This window comes from Pollachius pollachius, assembly GCF_949987615.1.
Source record: "Pollachius pollachius genome assembly, chromosome: 20".
Taxonomy (NCBI): Eukaryota; Metazoa; Chordata; class Actinopteri; order Gadiformes; family Gadidae; genus Pollachius; species Pollachius pollachius.
Window position 1 is genome coordinate 430,698 of NC_136953.1, and position 17,647 is coordinate 448,344.

General features: G+C 52.1%; 1 protein-coding gene across 1 annotated transcript in view; it reads right to left on the minus strand.

Moving 5' to 3' along the window:
- The window catches only part of per1b (period circadian clock 1b), a gene marked incomplete at its 3' end in the record, with an annotated part of 16,350 nt that extends 3,117 nt beyond the window's left edge, over positions 1–13,233 (minus strand). The window contains exons 1-17 of the mRNA XM_079758222.1: positions 13,162–13,233; positions 9,272–9,962; positions 8,184–8,437; positions 7,964–8,085; positions 7,669–7,870; positions 7,258–7,452; positions 6,813–6,891; positions 6,600–6,706; positions 6,236–6,389; positions 5,730–6,033; positions 4,845–4,953; positions 3,882–4,041; positions 3,271–3,371; positions 1,933–2,079; positions 1,384–1,674; positions 308–1,041; positions 18–162 (exon numbers count right to left, since the gene is read on the minus strand). Coding sequence (XP_079614348.1) covers positions 18–162; positions 308–1,041; positions 1,384–1,674; positions 1,933–2,079; positions 3,271–3,371; positions 3,882–4,041; positions 4,845–4,953; positions 5,730–6,033; positions 6,236–6,389; positions 6,600–6,706; positions 6,813–6,891; positions 7,258–7,452; positions 7,669–7,870; positions 7,964–8,085; positions 8,184–8,437; positions 9,272–9,687 — 3,520 coding nt within the window. The 5' untranslated portion in view covers positions 9,688–9,962; positions 13,162–13,233. The remainder of the gene's footprint in view (positions 1–17; positions 163–307; positions 1,042–1,383; positions 1,675–1,932; positions 2,080–3,270; positions 3,372–3,881; positions 4,042–4,844; positions 4,954–5,729; positions 6,034–6,235; positions 6,390–6,599; positions 6,707–6,812; positions 6,892–7,257; positions 7,453–7,668; positions 7,871–7,963; positions 8,086–8,183; positions 8,438–9,271; positions 9,963–13,161) is intronic.
- Positions 13,234–17,647: the final 4,414 nt, after the last annotated feature.

Below are 17,647 nucleotides of genomic sequence, written 5' to 3' on the forward strand. Positions count from 1 at the left end.
GGTCTGGCTCTACTCACGGGTGCCGCTGGTCCCTGAGGAGCTGTGGCCGTGGGAGCCGGAGCGCGACCCGGAGGAGCCGCTTCCCGAGCGGGAGTCGTCCTGCAGCAGCAGGTCCAGCAGCTCGCTGGAGGTGGACATGTTGTCCGGGTCGTTGGTCTGGCCCTGGGAGGAGGACCCCACACAGCTCCGTTAGACCCCAATATTCATACCCTGCCTTATGTCCACAACGGGCGGAAAAACGATAGAAACACATGGAACCTGCGTGGCATCAAATCAGAAGAGGTGTAGTAACAGGGCGTGAACTCACGTTCTCTGTCTCTTTGGACTCATCAGAGCTTCTCTCATTGGCCGAGCTCTGCCCCGGGGGCCCACCCCCCTGCACAGAGGAGGGCGCGGCCTGCTGCTGCTGTGAGGCGGCCATCGCCGCGGCGACCTCCAGCCGGTTGCTAGGAGACTCCTCCAGCTGCAGCAGGTTGAGCGGCGAGGAGCAGCGCGACTGGAACAGCGGCGACTCCGGGCCCTCGGGGTCCACCGGGGTGGGCGGCGTGCTGCTGCGGGAAGGAGGCCCCAGCAGAGGCATGGCCCCCGGGGGCCCGGCGGCGGGCAGGGGCAGGGGCAGGGGCAGGGAGGCGGCGTGGTGGTAGGGGTTGAAGCTGGGGTTGTAGAAGTGTCCCGGGTTGGCCACCCCGGGGCCCGGGGCCATCTGGGGGAACAGGACCAGAGCCACCATGGGGGGCACCATCTGGGCCTGGGGGGCCGCGGGCTGGGGCGGGTAGAGGGGATAGAGGGGCAGAATGCCGGGAGGGAAGGGCCCCACTGGGAGGCTGGCCTGGGAGCCCACAGAGGGGGGCCAGGAGGAGCCGTCGGTGGGGGGTCCCAGGGGCACGTTGAGGGCCAGGGGCAGGGCGGCGGCGGGCGGCGGCTGCAGGCAGACCCCCGGGTCCACCGAGCCCAGGTGGTCCTCCTGCTGCCTGAGGCGCTTGGCCCCCCGGCCGCGGCGGTGCCCCCCGTCGGCCGGGCCCTCCCGGGAGCAGCGCAGCCCTGCAGGGAGGGAGGGGTTAACCTGTTAAGGCCTGGCTCACAGTGAGTAGAGCATCCTCCACAGCTACGAGGGCCACATGAACAAACAGGGAGCGGAGGGGTTAACCTGTTAAGGCCTGGCTCACAGTGAGTAGAGCATCCTCCACAGCTACGAGGGCCACATGAACAGTGGTTATCATGGGCTGTCAGCCGAGCTCCTTCCCGTTACGTGGGCACCATGGACATGTTGGAGCATGGCGGTGCTGTTTACAGCTGTTTACAGCACACGTCAGGTTGAAGAGGTTAAGGGGAGGCCGTCACCCCTCCGGGCCCCTGGGGAATGGCCCCTGTGTGTGTGCGTACCTCTGGACAGGGCCGCGGGGTGGCAGTGGACGGTGGAGGAGGCGGTGGGGTCCAACACCCTCAGCTTGCTGAGGTCCTTGAAGCGGTGGAGGAAGGCCGTCTCCTCCTGCTGCGTGTGGAGCGCCAGCACCTCCCGGGTCAGGCCCGGGCGGCCCGGCCCGGCCCGCCGCCCGTCCCACTCCACCGGAGCCCACGCCGGGGGCGGGGGAGGGGTGGTCACAGAGGCGGCGGTCAAGGTCGATGTGGGAGGAGCCAGTGTGGCAGGGGGAGGGGCCTCCTCCATGACAATATCTAGAGACGAGAGAGAGAGAGGGAGTGAGACCGTGCCACAGGCCAGTGTTTTCAGGGCATGTTAGCTTTAGCGTGCTAGCAGTACACACACAGACAGCCACAAGCACAGCGAGACATTTTGACAGAGCCTCTTTCGGATGAAGTGTTGTCAGAAGCAAGAACAAAACAAAAAAAGTGGACAGCGACAACGGCTCGGACCCCGGCGGCATTCCCCCAGCGACCCCCCCGGACACAGGACGCCATGGTAACCATGCCCACCTGACTCCGGCGGCTTCTTGTCTCCTACGTGGACGATGGTGCTGCTGAAGCTACACTGGGACGTAACCGAGGCAACGCTCTCGGCCTTGCTGGCCGAGGCCAGAGGCCGGAGAGGGGAGGGCTCCCCCACCAGGCTCACTGAAGCACCTACAGGGAGATACACTCTCTTTAACACGAGCAGAGTGCTCTGTGGCTGCGTGTTCTAGAGGACGTTGTGGAGTACAGGCCCACCGCGAGGCACGGGCACACACACAAACCGTGGTCCATGTCCAACGATGTCCAATGTTATTCATGCATCAATACATTATGGAATAAGAACACAGATAAATGAAGTGGATGGATATTTGGATACTATAAGGATACTTTTTGAGCATTGGGATTAAATGAGTGTTTACATCGTTTGAGATGTGATGTTCTCTTCAATCCAACCTGCATTAACGCGCAGCCGGCACCTGTTTTCAGTGCAGCCATACGCTCTGCTCACAATGTGTGTTATCCAACCCTCTGTGTCTGAACGACACATATTGTGTTGAGTCTAGTTCAATGACTGAAGCCCTATCTGAGAGCTGCAGTGAAAAAGAAGACAGAAAGTGTCCTTACGTGAGGTTATCGAATCGAAAACTTGATCGATTCTGAGTGGGTGAGTGAGTGAGCGAGTGAGTGAGTGAGCGAGTGAGTGAGTGAGTGAGTGAGCGAGTGAGTGAGTGAGTGAGTGATTGGAGGAGTGAGTGAGTGGGTGAGTGAGTGAGTGAGTGAGTGAGTGAGTGAGTGAGTGAGTGAGTGAGTGAGTGAGTGAGTGATTGGAGGAGTGAGTGAGTGATTGGAGGAGTGAGTGAGTGAGTGAGTGAGTGAGTGATTGGAGGAGTGAGTGAGTGAGTGAGTGAGTGAGTGAGTGATTGGAGGAGTGAGTGAGTGAGTGAGTGATTGGAGGAGTGAGTAGGTGAGTGAGTGAGTGAGTGAGTGAGTGAGTGAGTGAGTGTGAGTGAGTGAGTGATTGGAGGAGTGAGTGAGTGAGTGAGTGAGTGAGTGATTGGAGGAGTGAGTGAGTGATTGGAGGAGTGAGTGAGTGAGTGAGTGAGTGAGTGATTGGAGGAGTGAGTGAGTGAGTGAGTGAGTGAGTGATTGGAGGAGTGAGTGAGTGAGTGAGTGATTGGAGGAGTGAGTGGGTGAGTGAGTGAGTGAGTGAGTGAGTGAGTGAGTGAGTGAGTGAGTGAGTGAGTGATTGGAGGAGTGAGTGGGTGAGTGAGTGAGTGAGTGAGTGAGTGAGTGAGTGAGTGAGTGAGTGAGTGAGTGAGTGAGTGAGTGAGTGAGTGACCACACAGAACGAGGGAGGCGTACCTTTGGCGTCATGGGGTTGGTCCTCGTCGGAGGCGGAGGAAGAGGAAGAGGAGCCAGACTTCCTCTTCAAGGTGTTGGGAATGTTGCAGCTTTCCAGATACCTGGTCGGGTCCAAGGTCAAAGGTCAGAGGTAAAAGTCAGTCAGACGATGCGACAATAAGGACAGGCACTAACATCAGATTCTCTTGATTTAAAGAGGCGGTGCACCAGGCCGCCTCGAGAGGCAGAATCATGGAAATAGTGGCCAGAATACTGAGTGACCTCATCCTCTGAACCTCCTCCAGTGTCTCTGACTATCCTGCAGGCGGCGGCCCTCTCCGGGCCCCTGCCACGGCCTCAGCTCACGGCGGCCCCGCAATGCATGTGTGAACCTTCTTCACTGGCTCACGCTCAGCCTCACACACAGTGTGACAGGAGTGCGTCTCCACTAGACTCACAGAGGGGACAGTAGATGCTGACCAACTTGCTAAGCAGCCAACCGGTGGCTAACATATTAGCACGGTACGGAATTGACTTCATTCAAAGCCGACTCAAGATTTCCCAAGTTTCGGTAAGCCGACTACTACTGCTAGTCCTAGCAGAAAACAGATGACCACCACACACACACACACCTTATGATGCTGTCCAGGCAGTTGATCTGCTGATAGGAGTAGGCGGTGGGCGACTCTGTGGCCGTCAGTGTGGGGGCCAGGGCTCTGCTGGGCTGGTGCGTGGGTGTGACGGACGCGGCGACCGCAGGGCCACTGAGCGCTCTGAAGCTGCTGAGTGCTCCTGGAGGAACAACGAAGGAGCACCCAGAGAGAAACACAAGAGGAGGATCACAGCAGTTAGCGGCCGTATGGGCGTGTCCGTACCCTGTGTAGGGAATCAGGCTTAACACCGGACAACAACTAAATACATACTTCAATATATTAGCATTTGTTTATTTTAGGTACTGGCGTAAGTTACCGCGTACACCAATAAGTAAAATAACCTCTGTATCACAATTTGCATTTTAGTCTTAAGTCGTTACACATGCAACCGCAAAATTCTACATTGTTCTACGTAAAACATGAAATCTTTTTCTCATAGCTTGCTCACAGGCTTGTCTGCACATAAAAATACTCTGGGTATGTCCGGTGGGTGTGTCGTTACATGGTACTGCACCTAGCTAACGGCTAGCTTCATCTCTGCAGCTGGGCTTTGGCTAACTAGCTAGCTTGTGTGGTCTTACCTGTATTAGCCAACCCCAGGACTGCTTGTCTACCACAATAGTTAGGACTGAACTGGACTGGGGAGGAAGTAAAGGCAGGTTTTCTAAGATGGGGCGGACGGTTCAGGTCAGGTCAGTCAAATCAGCTTTTAGTGGCAACTCTAAAGAATTGCAAACCGCTTCAAATGAATCATGAAAGAAATGGAGAGAATCCATCTGGATGAGGTAGCACAGAGATAAGACTATGAATCAGTAATAAAGAACTAATGAATGAACACTTTGAGGACGTCAACCAATGAGAAATAGCATTTCAAACCCACAGAGCAAAGCTCTAGACTCTAACAGGCTGGTTGGCATAGCGACGGCCGTCCACCGCTTGTACCTGCGCTGGCGGGCTTCCTGGCGGCCGGGCGGTGGCGCGAATCGATAAACACCTGCTGCCCGCTGCTCTTCACCTGGTGCACGTCCTTGCACATCTGCTGGAAGGTCATCTGCAACACACACCACAGGGTCAGGGGCCGGGCCGTCGGACGCACACCTTGAGGGCCCTTTGGTGGCCCTATGAGAGCCCTATGAGAGCCCTATGAGGGCCCCATGAGAGCCCTTTGAGGGCCCTTTGGTGGCCCTATGGGAGCCCTATGAGAGCCCTATGAGGGCCCTATGAGAGCCCTATGAGAGCCCTTTGAGGGCCCTTTGAGAGCCCTATTAGGGCCCTTTGGGGGCCCCATGAGAGCCCTGTGACAGCCCTTTGAGGGCCCTTTGAGAGCCCTATTAGGGCTTTTTGAGGGCCCTATGAGAGCCCTTTGAGGGCCCTATGAGAGCCCTATGAGAGCCCTATGAGAGCCCTTTGGTGGCCCTATGAGAGCCCTTTGAGGGCCCTATGAGAGCCCTATGAGAGCCCTATGAGAGCCCTTTGGTGGCCCTATGAGAGCCCTATGAGAGCCCTATGAGAGCCCTATGAGAGCCCTATGAGGGCCCCATGAGAGCCCTTTGAGGGCCCTATGAGAGCCCTTTGAGGGCCCCATGAGAGCCCTTTGAGGGCCCCATGAGAGCCCTATGAGAGCCCTATGAGAGCCCTATGAGGGCCCTATGAGAGCCCTTTGAGGGCCCCATGAGAGCCCTTTGAGGGCCCCATGAGAGCCCTTTGAGGGCCCCATGAGAGCCCTATGAGGGCCCCATGAGAGCCCTTTGAGGGCCCCATGAGAGCCCTTTGAGGGCCCCATGAGAGCCCTTTTTGGGTGGGTGGGACGATGGCGGCCAGACGTACGGGCTTGTGTGTGGCGGCGGCGGCGGCGGTGGCGGCGAGCGCCGTGGCGACGGCCAGGGCGGTGGCAGCGGCCACGTCCTCCTGGGCCGGGGGGGCGTTGCTGTCGCTGGAGGAGGAGGGCGGGGCCCGCGGGGGCTGCGAGCGGTGGGAGGCCTGGGACCCGCTGGAGCCCCGGGACCGCCCGCCGTGCACCGGCCGCCCCAGCAGCCGGTGGATCTGCTCGCTCAGCGGCGCCATGTCGGGCGTGGCGCCGCGGTGCTCACAGCCGCGCAGCACGGTGAACACGTCCTCGTTCAGCGGGCTCCTGGGGGCCGGGGGGCGTTGACATCGGTTAAAGACCCAAACCCAAGCGGACGGTGCATGTTTGAATACATAAAGCTCGCCTCTGGTCACGATATTAACGATGACGCCAGCCCTGTGCACGTTATTAAAAGGGTCAACCCCATAGCTGCTGTTGGCCAATCAGGTCTCCCTGAGCTCAAAGCGTGCGAGCGGCGGGGACTCACGTGCGGACTTTGTGGCGGCCCACGATGAAGGCCACCTTGCGGCTCCAGGGGTTGACGAAGGACGACCAGCTGGTGTCGATGGTCAGGTACTCTCCGCTGCGGGCGCACATCCTCAGAGGGGCGTGGTCGAAGGGCTGCCCCGCACACTGCAGGACTGGGGAGGAGAGCGCACGGCCAGGGTTAGAGCAGGGCGCCACTCCCAGCACAGGAGGTGGCGGTTATTCCAATGTGGAAAAGGGAATAGGACTGAGATTAGGAGATTGCCACGGGGAAAAGGGGAAAACAAATGGGGTGTTTCTGTGTCATACATCACATATATCAACAAATGTATAAGTGAGAGAGCGAGCGAGACAGAGGGCCTTACTCTTCTTGTGGATGGCCACCAGGATGGGTCGGTCCTCAGGGTGGATGTACAGCAGGATGGGGGTCCCCACCAGGTCCTGGGGGAGGTAGCCAAGCAACGGCACCGCCCTGCAAACACACCCACACGCGGTTACACACCGGGACCTCTGGGGGGCCCTGGAACAGCGGCAGGAGAAGAAGCCCTTCTGAGCGTCAGGGTGGGGGGGGAGCTGACCTTTCGTCCACCTCCTGGAAGAGGCAGCCGGGCGTGTGGCTGGTGGTGAAGATCCGCTTGTCCGTTGGGATGCGAGGAGCTGTGAGGAGGAGGAGGGAGGCGTTCAGAGGACGGCTGCTGCAGCAGGTGATGAATACTCAGGGCGGGACTGTCAGCGCTCTGCCATGGATGTGGACCAGCTAACGAGTGATGCCTTCAATAAGGCTCGTTTAGGGATAACTGCGCTTTAGTTTGAGCGTTCTTTTTGTTGGCCATATAATAAATCAACAAAATATCAGTACATTATACAGATCAATATGGCCACGGCCATATTGATCTGTATAATGTACTGATATTTTGTTGATTTATTATTCTTCATTTTAATGAAATGTGTCTCCCATGGTGGAGCCTCCCTCGCTGCTCCCAGATCAGCCTCCCTATGAGCCGTGTGGGGGGGCGGGCGTACCTTCGTATCCCGAGTGCACGCGCTCGGCCAGCAGCAGGCAGCAGGGCTGAGGCGCGGCGTCCTCCGAGGGCCGCAGGGTCAGCTGGTACGGCGTGAGGCGGAACGGGCCGTAGCGCACCGGGCCGCCGCCCAGCCGCGGGGCGCTGATGCGGCAGAACATGGACTTCTCCTGGGCGGCGTCGGGCGGCGGGGACTCTGGGGGAGGAAGACCAGGTTTAGGATAGTGTCTCAAGACGGACCAACGGTCCGAACGATGAGCGGACGGACCTCCTGCGGACCGACTCACAGGCTGATTCATTCAGCGTCGGCCGCCGATCTGAAGGAACCACATTCAGCCCAATGCTTTTTGCATCAGAGAGCCAACACATTCACATCGCCACTGAGGGCGCTCAGCGGACGCTTTCCACGCACCAGAGCCCATGCAGGACGCCCAGGGGGGCAGGCGGCAGGGCGCCGTGTGGCTGTAGAAGGTGCTGACGTCCTGGGGGGCCAGGAGCTCCGAGAACACGGTGCCCTGGAGGGCCTCGGGCTTACAGCGGAGCAGGGAGGAGCCCTGGGGCGAGACGTAGACCACCTTGCCCGACAGGAAGGACACGGCCATGGAGAAGGTGTCCTGTGGAGACGGGCGAGGGGAGGAGGGCCAGCATTAACACCTGCTGGCTGTGGGGCCCCGTGGCTGAGAGGGAGGGAGGGCTGAGCGGCTCACCGTGTTCTTCAGGGTGTACTCCGAGGTGATGGTGTCCAGCTCCTCGATGGTGAAGGAGGACAGGTCCAGGCTGCAGCCGTGGCCCTCCTCCACGCTCCACTGGTGGTAGTACTCCTGGTTGGCTGGGGGACCAACCACAGACGCCCAGGGTTAGCGGCCGAGGCGTACCGAGAACACGACCGAATGGGCGGCCCCGACCGGCACGGGCGTGTCTCCCTACCTCGGACTTGTTTGACGCAGTTGAGGGCGTACTTCAGGGCGTCCAGGGTGCTGGAGTGGCCCTTGGACTTGCGCTCTACGGGCAGCCGGATCTTGAGCTCCTTCAGGGCCTTCATGAGCTCCTTCTGGGTGCGCAGGCGGGCCGACTGGTCGCTGCTGCAGCCCGACGTGGAGGGCGGGTCCTGCTCGGAGCTGGTGGACAGCAGGCTGTAGGCCAGAGAGCCGCTGGGCGGGGACAGGCTCTGGGAGTTGGTGCTGGGGGGGTGAGGAGGGAGGAAAGGAAAGGGGAGGTTAAAGAGTGGAAAGATTTGAAAAAGTAAACTTTGGTAACTATCTAACCATGGACTCGTTATTCACTCTGGAAGGCATGAGCTGGCGCTAAACTAGCCAAGAGTTTGAGGTGATTATTCAAAGAACGTCGTCATTTTCTTCATCTCTTTTACCGTATGGTTTTCCATGGCTGTCTATGTGACAACAATAGGACTACATTGCGGCGGTATTGCCCTTCCTGTCATCGCCCTCCACTGAACCACAGCCAGATTCTCCATCGCTCCGTGTCATCAGGAGGTTATGTCATAACCGGCCAACAGACCCCCACAACCCTCTCAGGGGCCCCCCCCAGTGATCCCTGGGGGTCCACGTCGGTGACAACAGCACATGTCGCCAGCACACTTCACGGCCGGGGCTCTTATGTAACGGCTGTCTTCGTGTTCCCATCACCCCTTCCTCAGAGCGCCCTCATGTGGACACAACATGTCCCTGAAACTACAACGCAAATATCTGTTTAGCCAAAGGAACGGGTCAGATAATATACACACCCATTTCTTTTTCCTCATTTCTCAGCCTTTGCTTTTATAGTTTTATTAGTATTATCTATTGGTACTGTAGTGCAGCTGAGGCCAAATCGTTCCTGGCTACACACCAGAAGTGCTGAAGCAAGCATCCCAAACGCATTACTGGTGCCAAGATATACACGGTGAATTAATGCAGACCGAGCCGTCGACACCATGTGTGACATCACACACGGTGTGATCCAACATTTCACAATGAGAGCATGTGATATTTCACAATAAGAGCCCCCCCCCTCACCTCTTGTTGCTCTCGGTCAGCCTCATGCCAGAGTCCTTCCCATTGGACGAGTTGTGGGAGCTTCGGGTGGACTGCCGGCCCTGCGAGCTGTTCTCCCGCTCCCCGGAGTCGTTGCCGCTCGACGTACCGTCGTTGTCGTCGGAGGTGGGGGGGCCCCGCCGGTCGCTGGAGCCCCCGGGGGAGGAGCCCCGGGTGGGGGAGGAGCCTCCCTGGGCCCCTGCTCCCTCCATGGCGCCGTGGCTCACGGCCTCCTGGCTGCTGACGGAGCCTGAGCCGTGGGCCACGCCTCCGCCGCCGCTCAGGGGGCCCGAGCTGCCCGAGTCTTCCTCCTGCTCGCCCGCCTCCTTCTTGGGGGCCCTCGTGCCACGGCCCCTGGTGTTGAGGCCGGGGGCCGGTACGGAGCAGTCATAACTCATGCTGTTGTGGGATGAGGCCGTGACAGCTTGGTGGGAGGTTCTGAGGTTAATGAGGTCGAGGAAGCTCTTAAAAATGATATTTTTAAGTGAGGGTAAGGTTTAAGTGGGACAACTAGGGGTGCATGTTGGTATCATGGTTGTGGTTTTAGCTGGTTTAACTAAGCAGCAAAGGGTCTAGAGTCTCTTCAACACATGGGTCCAGAGAAGCGTTCTTCCGCTTCACTTGAGCTCTGGTCCTCTCACCTCTGGGGGGTCTTGGGACTGCAGAACACCACCTGGAGAGGAGGAGTCAAGAGGGGTGGTGATGGAGGGAAAGAAGAAACAAACATTCAATACTAAAAAAACATAAAGATTCCTATTATAACTGTTGTCCCTTGCCACTAGACTAGCAAGCCCCACAGGCTATGGACGGCTAGTCGAAATGATCCCCCGCCACTGATGGCGTGCAGCAAAGTGAAAAGGCACCGTCACACACCACCGGATGTGTGGAGAGATGTCCTGAACAGGTAAACAGTTACGGGTGTAGACGTCATGGTTAAATCTTCCCGCGTCAGCTTCCCGCGTTGGCTCACTGGCGCCGGGTCCATTAGGGGTGCAGATTACTTTGAACCATGACGGTACAGCGGGAGGTGAGGTGTAAATTAGGCCACAACCTACGCAAGTAAGAAATCCCACGGCTTCCACCCCGTTAATCCTTTAGGCCCTGCAAGAAGGCAAGCCATGGCTCCGTGACTGGCCTGAACTGTCCTTTGTCTCACACCACTCCCTATTCCCTGACAGAGGGCCATCTCATTGTTTGTCAGGGTTAGGGGGGGGTTCATCCAATAGTAACTTGTATTTGATTTGCAATACGGATATATGAAGCCACTTTCAGATCCGGTACAATGATAAGCCCACATACAATACCAGTCACTTCTCTGCAGACATACAACCCATTACAGGCTGCTGGATGCCTCGGCGCTACTTTCTAGTAAAGGTTTGACGATGTATCAAACCCCAGCAATCCCCCTCCTAAGAGACGAATGAGATCACTGAATGATGGTCCATTATGTTGAGGCCGCTTCAACCATTTCAATTAGTTACCATGGCCACCAGAACACTCCTACCCACTTCAGGGGCAGAGGAATAAACATGGATTAGGTAAGGTTATTGTTTAGATTATGTTAGCGTTAACATTGGTTTACTTTAGTGATTTTCTTTGGACAAGGTTGCGACAGCTGCTTCCAAACCTATGACACTATTTTGATTAAAAGAAGTCACAACCATATGCCCAAATGAGAAAATGTTCTCTCCATAAACTCACAAAGTCAAAACATGCCGAAATCTTCAAGCATTATACCAATACAATTGTCAATGTAATAAAATAAATAAAGTTGTTGGTGAAGTTAGTAATTACACAGTTAATATAATAATCTCTGTGTTGGCTCCCTGCCTTGTTCAAGAGCAAAGGTTGCAGATTGGACCAAAACAATGATTACAGCTGGCACAGTGAGTACCCAGCACCTAGAAAAACAACCAGGCACTAGAGGGCATGAACCCTGGGGTTTGTTAACTGATTTCAGATTAACCCACTTGTCCACACACTGGTAAGGTTGGGTTAGGGTTAGGGTTAGTCCGTATGGATCAGTGAACATATACAGGGTAGGCCTATGTTCCCAGCGTCTGTTCTCCGCGTAAGACAGACAGAGTTCCAGTAAACTATGGCCGATTCACAGCCTGGGCAGCAGTAATAGCGAGATTGGCAGTGCCCATGTCACGATACGAACGATATGAATACCGACAGATGTCGCGATATGACCATTGACAGGTGGCACAGAATACCGGGGCTCTCCTAACCACGAAAAGGTATAGAATAAAGGAAGACATAGCAAGGAGGTGTGCATGTGATGGGTTTATTACCGAAGCAACAAAGCTATGTGGTGGGAACTCCTGACAGGTTCGGAGGTGTTTATAGACACATAACAAACCCCCTCATTTTTTTGCAGGGATTTCCACTTTCTAAACCGCGAAGCCGTCCTGACATAGTGTCGGTGCGGCGTCAGTAAGCCGTGTCCGTGTAGGCTGTGTTGTTGTGCTCCCGGTCTACCGCCTCATCCCAACACACCTGACCGGTGTGTACGTCCTGCAGCACGTGTTCGCCGCCGTGCGCCCCGCGAGCTTCCCCCGCTGCTCATTGGACGACACGCTAGCCTCTCTGAGCCAATGAGAATCCTCAGCGGCCCCGATTGGCCAGCTCGGGCACGCAGCACACACTGCTCCACACCCGCTGCTCCCTGTTCACTACGTCCCATACCGCCTTCACTCATGCGCGACGCATTTAAGTAGAGCACTTGTTTCTTGTTTTTACAATGTGTGAGATACTGCGTGGAGTGGATGTTATTAACAACCACACGTAACTTAAACTAAATTGGTAATATCAGAATGATGGCCAGAGGACAACGTGTGCCCCTCGGGCTCTGGGTGTCACGCTCATCTGGCTATTTCAACTAGTATGCTTCTTGCGTGTAATAGCAAATTACTCATTATCTCAACAACATCAAGGCCTGTCTTCAAAACGTGAGCATGCCTTACCGAAAATATACAAATTCCATCATTCATATAATTTATTATTTTTCTGCAAAAAAAATGCAGTGCAACAAAGTGCACTGCATGTCGCCACCCTAAATGAGTTGAGTACCAGGGGGGCATGAAATCATAGACTGCAGAAAGCTCATGCAGACCATGTGAACTCAAAGCTCATTTGAGACAGGTGAGATGCACTGGACCATTTCATATTCATATCAACAAAGACAAGTCAAAAGACGACCTTACTGCGAAAGCCAGTGATCACGACACAGGATAGGTAAAGGATGGCACGCTTCAATGTCTGCAGTCTGCACACAAGCATCAGATGAGAACCTCCAGGGTCTGAATCCACAGCATCTGGTGGAGATCATGTTCTAACACCTTTGTTAACTGCATATTAACAAACGGTTTTGTTTTTACTGTGAAACATTATCTCAAAATGTGTTTGGTTGTGGGCTGCTGATAATCCAATGACGTACACAGCTTTACCTTTTAGTCTAACATAAAAGATGATATGAATATCACGCATGCATCGCATGTAAACGTGCAGATCTCCCACAGCCTAACATATTCCTTACGACGTGTAGACAGACCTCAGAGAGGTCTGCCTTGAACAACAGGTCATATCTGCACTAGTAATGCATGTTGACATGCTGTGTAACATTAGGCACGGTGGATCAGCTGGGACACAATGGTCCCAGTTAAAACCATGTTAAGGATGTATGGTGAAGACCATAACACCCATTACAACCCAATCACACACACCAGTCATAAACTGGTACAACAAACCAAACATAATTACAGTACAGTTTGGTTCCAACCTGAAAACACAGAGAGGTCTAATAACAACACTCCTCTGACACATGCACAATAATAAGAAATGATGAACATAATAAAAAGTGACCTTACCTTATTTTTTCTCTTAATGGTTTACTGGTGAGAATCGGCGAGGCGTTGCGATGATGTGGAGGTCTGTTGTGGGCTGCTCCCAGCTGACTGTGTGCGCAGGCGGCTGCAGACCTCGCCTTCCTCCGGGTTTACACGCAGGGCTCCACGTGCCCGCTGGAAACGAAGCCCATTGGCTGTCTGTGGACGATAGACGCGCCCCCGACGTTTCTCATTGGTCACTGTGGGCGTGGTTTGCGGCACGGGGCCCCGCGCTCACGTTGAAGTGTGTGTGGCCAGAGCGGGCGAAAACAACCTGGCACACAGGAGCCCATAATCCCAGTAATGCAGGCGCAATCATGTTTGTCTGTATTCGAAATACATGTTTATTTTGAGGTAGCACGCTGTTTTTACGAGCGCTTTTCCTCTTCACATCGCAATTAATAGCAGTAAAAACGAGAATTTACATCTATTCGAAAATTGGTCATCTGAATTGTATTGCTGGAATCCCCGTTGCGCTTCTTGCTCCGTATATACGGCTGCAGCAAAGCCCAGCATACACAATCCCACGTGCTTTCTGCAGCAGACACGCGCTCCAGCTGATGTCCTCTTCACTACCGCCGGAGCACGCGGCCAACAGGGTGGTGGGGCGGAGCAGTAACTGTGTTTGCCAGGTTGGGCCAGATTTCCCGACCAATCCCACCCGCCTCAATTGGCTGGAAATCTGGCCCAATCTGGCAACACTGACCAGAAAACACAGACAATCTAGGGCAGGGAGCTCAGTCTGCCAGGGGAGAGCATGTGTTGACAGGTGAGCTGTAGTTTATGTAGTATAATGTACTACATTAGTACAATGCCGTATGTTGTAGTCTACTGTAGTATAATGTACTACTGTAGTATAATGTAGTACTATGTACTACTGTAGTATAATGTAGTTTTATGTAGTGTATTGTAGTATAATGTAGTGTACTCTAGTATAATGTAGTACTATGTACTACTGTAGTATAATGTATTGTACTGTGGTACAATGTACTAGTGTAGTATAATGTAGTATACTGTAGTATAATGTACTACTGAAGTATAATGTAGTGTACTGTAGTTTAATGTATTTTATTACACAGCATTTCTCAATGCCGTGGAACACTCAGTTCACTTGCATAGGCCCTTCACAACTTCTACTTCTGGCGTTGAATTAGTTAGGGATAATCACCTCAAGGCAGGACAGTAAACAGTTTGATATGCCCGGCTCGTGGACGGCTTACCTTCCACGAGCCGGGCATATCAAACTGTTTATTGCCAAACCTTGAGGTGATTATTCCGTTTATTCTACTTCTTGCTTGCCAACATAATAAAACAATTAAAATACTTTAATAATTATGCTTTTTCTTATTCGTATTGTATGCTTATTAAATGTATACTCTGTTTGAGTTCATCTCCCTCGAAAAGTATTCCCTTTTAATAACGTATCGATCAAACATGTTTTTGAAACCTCTAAGAGCATTATCCCACCTATACCATGGTCACATGCCAAAGAAAAGAAATGAAGACCATTCATTTATATTTTCATGCGTTTTACAATCCAAATACAAAGGCTACTGTAATATAATGTATTATAAAGAACTGCAATAGTATAATGTAGTATAATGTAGCATTATGTACTACTGTAGTATAATGTAGCAATATGTACTACTGTAATATAATGAAGTATAATGAACTACAGTAGTATAATGTAGTACTATGTACTACTGTAGTATAATGTAGTCCATTGCTATCAGGAAGAGACTTTATAAAGTTGTAGGCACTTTCACAAACATGCGCTTGACGAGATGCACCTGTGCACAAATTGGCTCTGCCAAAATACATTCAACTGAAATAATGGAAGCATTTTCCATTAAAATGGCTTGAAGAAATTGCGTTTATAGGCCTTTCTGTTCATCACGATGATAATAATACAAGTCCTCCATTCAAATTGCAAGATCAACCGATGCAATTTAAGACGATGCGAGTTTGCAGGGTGAGTATATGGAAGCATATATGTAGCAAAATTCAAATGGAAATGCAATTTGCAATTCAATATGCAATTTAATAATGTAATTTGAAAATACGTTATTCAAAGTGTATTTTAATATGCAAAGTGAAAATGAAATCCGAAGATAATTACTTTCCGGAAGAGGCGTGACTTCGCCGCTCTATAGAGCTCGTCAGTCCGCCCCTTCCGGTAGAGCCCATGGGACCTATGAGATCGAAAAATATGAATGGATTTCAATGGAGAGAAAGTCATTATTTTCTGGTCCCAGTCTTTATATGCCCTGGATTACACATATGTTGTTTGTGGATTTAAATGATCATTTGAATGCAAAGAAAACTAAACATTTTCGCGAAGAAGTTTGATAATGTTAGGTTTTATGTGAGGCCGCTTTGTGAACTACAGCTCTTCGCTGCTCTCGACGCGAATGATATACGTCACCACCACTCTGGTACAGACATGGCGATCGCTCTGCTCCACTTCACCGCTTTTTTCCAAGGGGACGATCACAGCATCGAAAGAGGTGAAAAATTATAAGTCGGGGCATGTGGAGAATTTCAGTTATGCCGACGGGGAGATTGTCGTTCTTGTCCGCGCCAGTCGCAGGGAGCGTGACGTCACATACGAGACGTGTAGTCTTTCTCATCGTGTTTTCTCTACGGCCTTTAACTGAACAAATGCCCAATAAACGGTCAAACTCTTGACATGAATAATTATCATTTAAATCCACAAACAACATGTGTAATCCGGGGCAGATAAAGACTGGGACCAGAAGATAATTACTTTCTCTCCATTGAAACCCATTTATATTTTACGATCTCATAGGTCCCATGGGCTCTACCGGAAGGGGCGTGACTTCGCCGCTCTATGAGAGACAACGCCCTATACACTATGCTTGGACCAATAGAATGAGTAGAAAGATATGTCTCAATGTTCCCACTGGTCAACACGCTGTACACCTGCTATAGAGCTCTGACTGTCCCTTTTTTGAACAGCTCTGGTTCCGGATGTGAATTTCCATTCATTTTCTCCATTTCATTTTCGTAAAATCGTTATATAAAAAGTTTTAAGCCTGGAACAAAACCAATCATCCGTCAGGCTATTTGTGACCATAAAACATTTGATTCGGGGCCAAAAATAATTTGGAAGACGGAAAAAAAGGCAAAGGTACAAGTCTGTGTTCATTATTTTTGTGAACGAGTGAGGAACTTCTCATCCCATAAACCATTGCGATCTTATAACTTTTGTCATTATTATATTGTTTGCATTGTCAATACAAGTTGTGTCATATATTCTGTGTGTGTGTGTGTGTGTGTGTGTGTGTGTGTGTGTGTATTTGTATGTCAGTGGAGGCTTCTCCATTGAGGAGAGGGAGGAAGATCCTCCTTAACATTGTTGAGAATAAAAAATGTAGATTGCCCAGACTACTGTAATGAATTAATGCTCTAAAATATGACTACTTTAATGCCTTTGAATATATAATGTTGGTTTCCCTGGGTAAAGGGACAGTAGCACCCCCTATCGCCTATTGACAATTACTTCAGGGAGGAAGGTACCTCCCTCAGCCTCCGTTGACTCCCATTGATTTCCCCGAAAGTACTGGCGGCCAGTGAATAACATGGGTTTAATGGGAGAGAGGAGGAAAGTCCTCCTCTGAGTGGGTGTGACCTCAAGGCGTCTGATTCGCGCAAAAATCTAGTCGCGCTGCTTTTAGGCTTGGAAAATTATCATTGGGCGGGAAATCTGCCCAATCTGGCAAGACTGTCGATAACAAACCCGCTCTGCCGCTTATTCAAATAACAAAGAAGTCTACAACACTTGCGCTACAGTGTGTGTAATCGCACACACACACACGTAGCGCTCGCACGGTCGTAGCTCATTGTCTTTCATTGGCGGGCCAAATTCTCTGGTCGAGGAAGGCAGAGAAAGGGGAGGTAACTTGGCCCCTTATGACGACATAGGGGGCCACATTCCAAATCAGCCACTTGAGCTTCCAATTTTTCAAAGGCAAGCAGGGTACCTAGTGCTCGTTTTACACCGAACGCAAGTTTTTGCCACTTGGGGACAATAGGCAGGATAGGGGAACTCATAATAATGTTAAAAAACCTCATAAAATGAGATTTTCATGCCATGGGACCTTTAAAACGTTCTAGGTTTGTTTACCCGGGAAAACTGCATGCATCTGTCCAGCAGAGGGCGGCATTGGCGTTAGTAGTGTTAGAAGTAGAAGTCCAAACGGGAAACTAGTCTGACGATACTCAAATGGCCTATTAAGTGGAGGCTTGTTTAGAAATGGATTAAGTTATTTTTCTTAGGATGAGACGGCCTCTCAAAGAAAGAGAACGACAACCTATGATAATCTGCCTCTGTTGTGCCTCAGGTTTTGGTAAACCTGATTATTTATTTTGTTTCTGATTCCAAGCCTTATTCCATCTCTGTGTTTATCTATTGCCTCAATGTTTCTTCTGTGGAACTCTTTGTTAC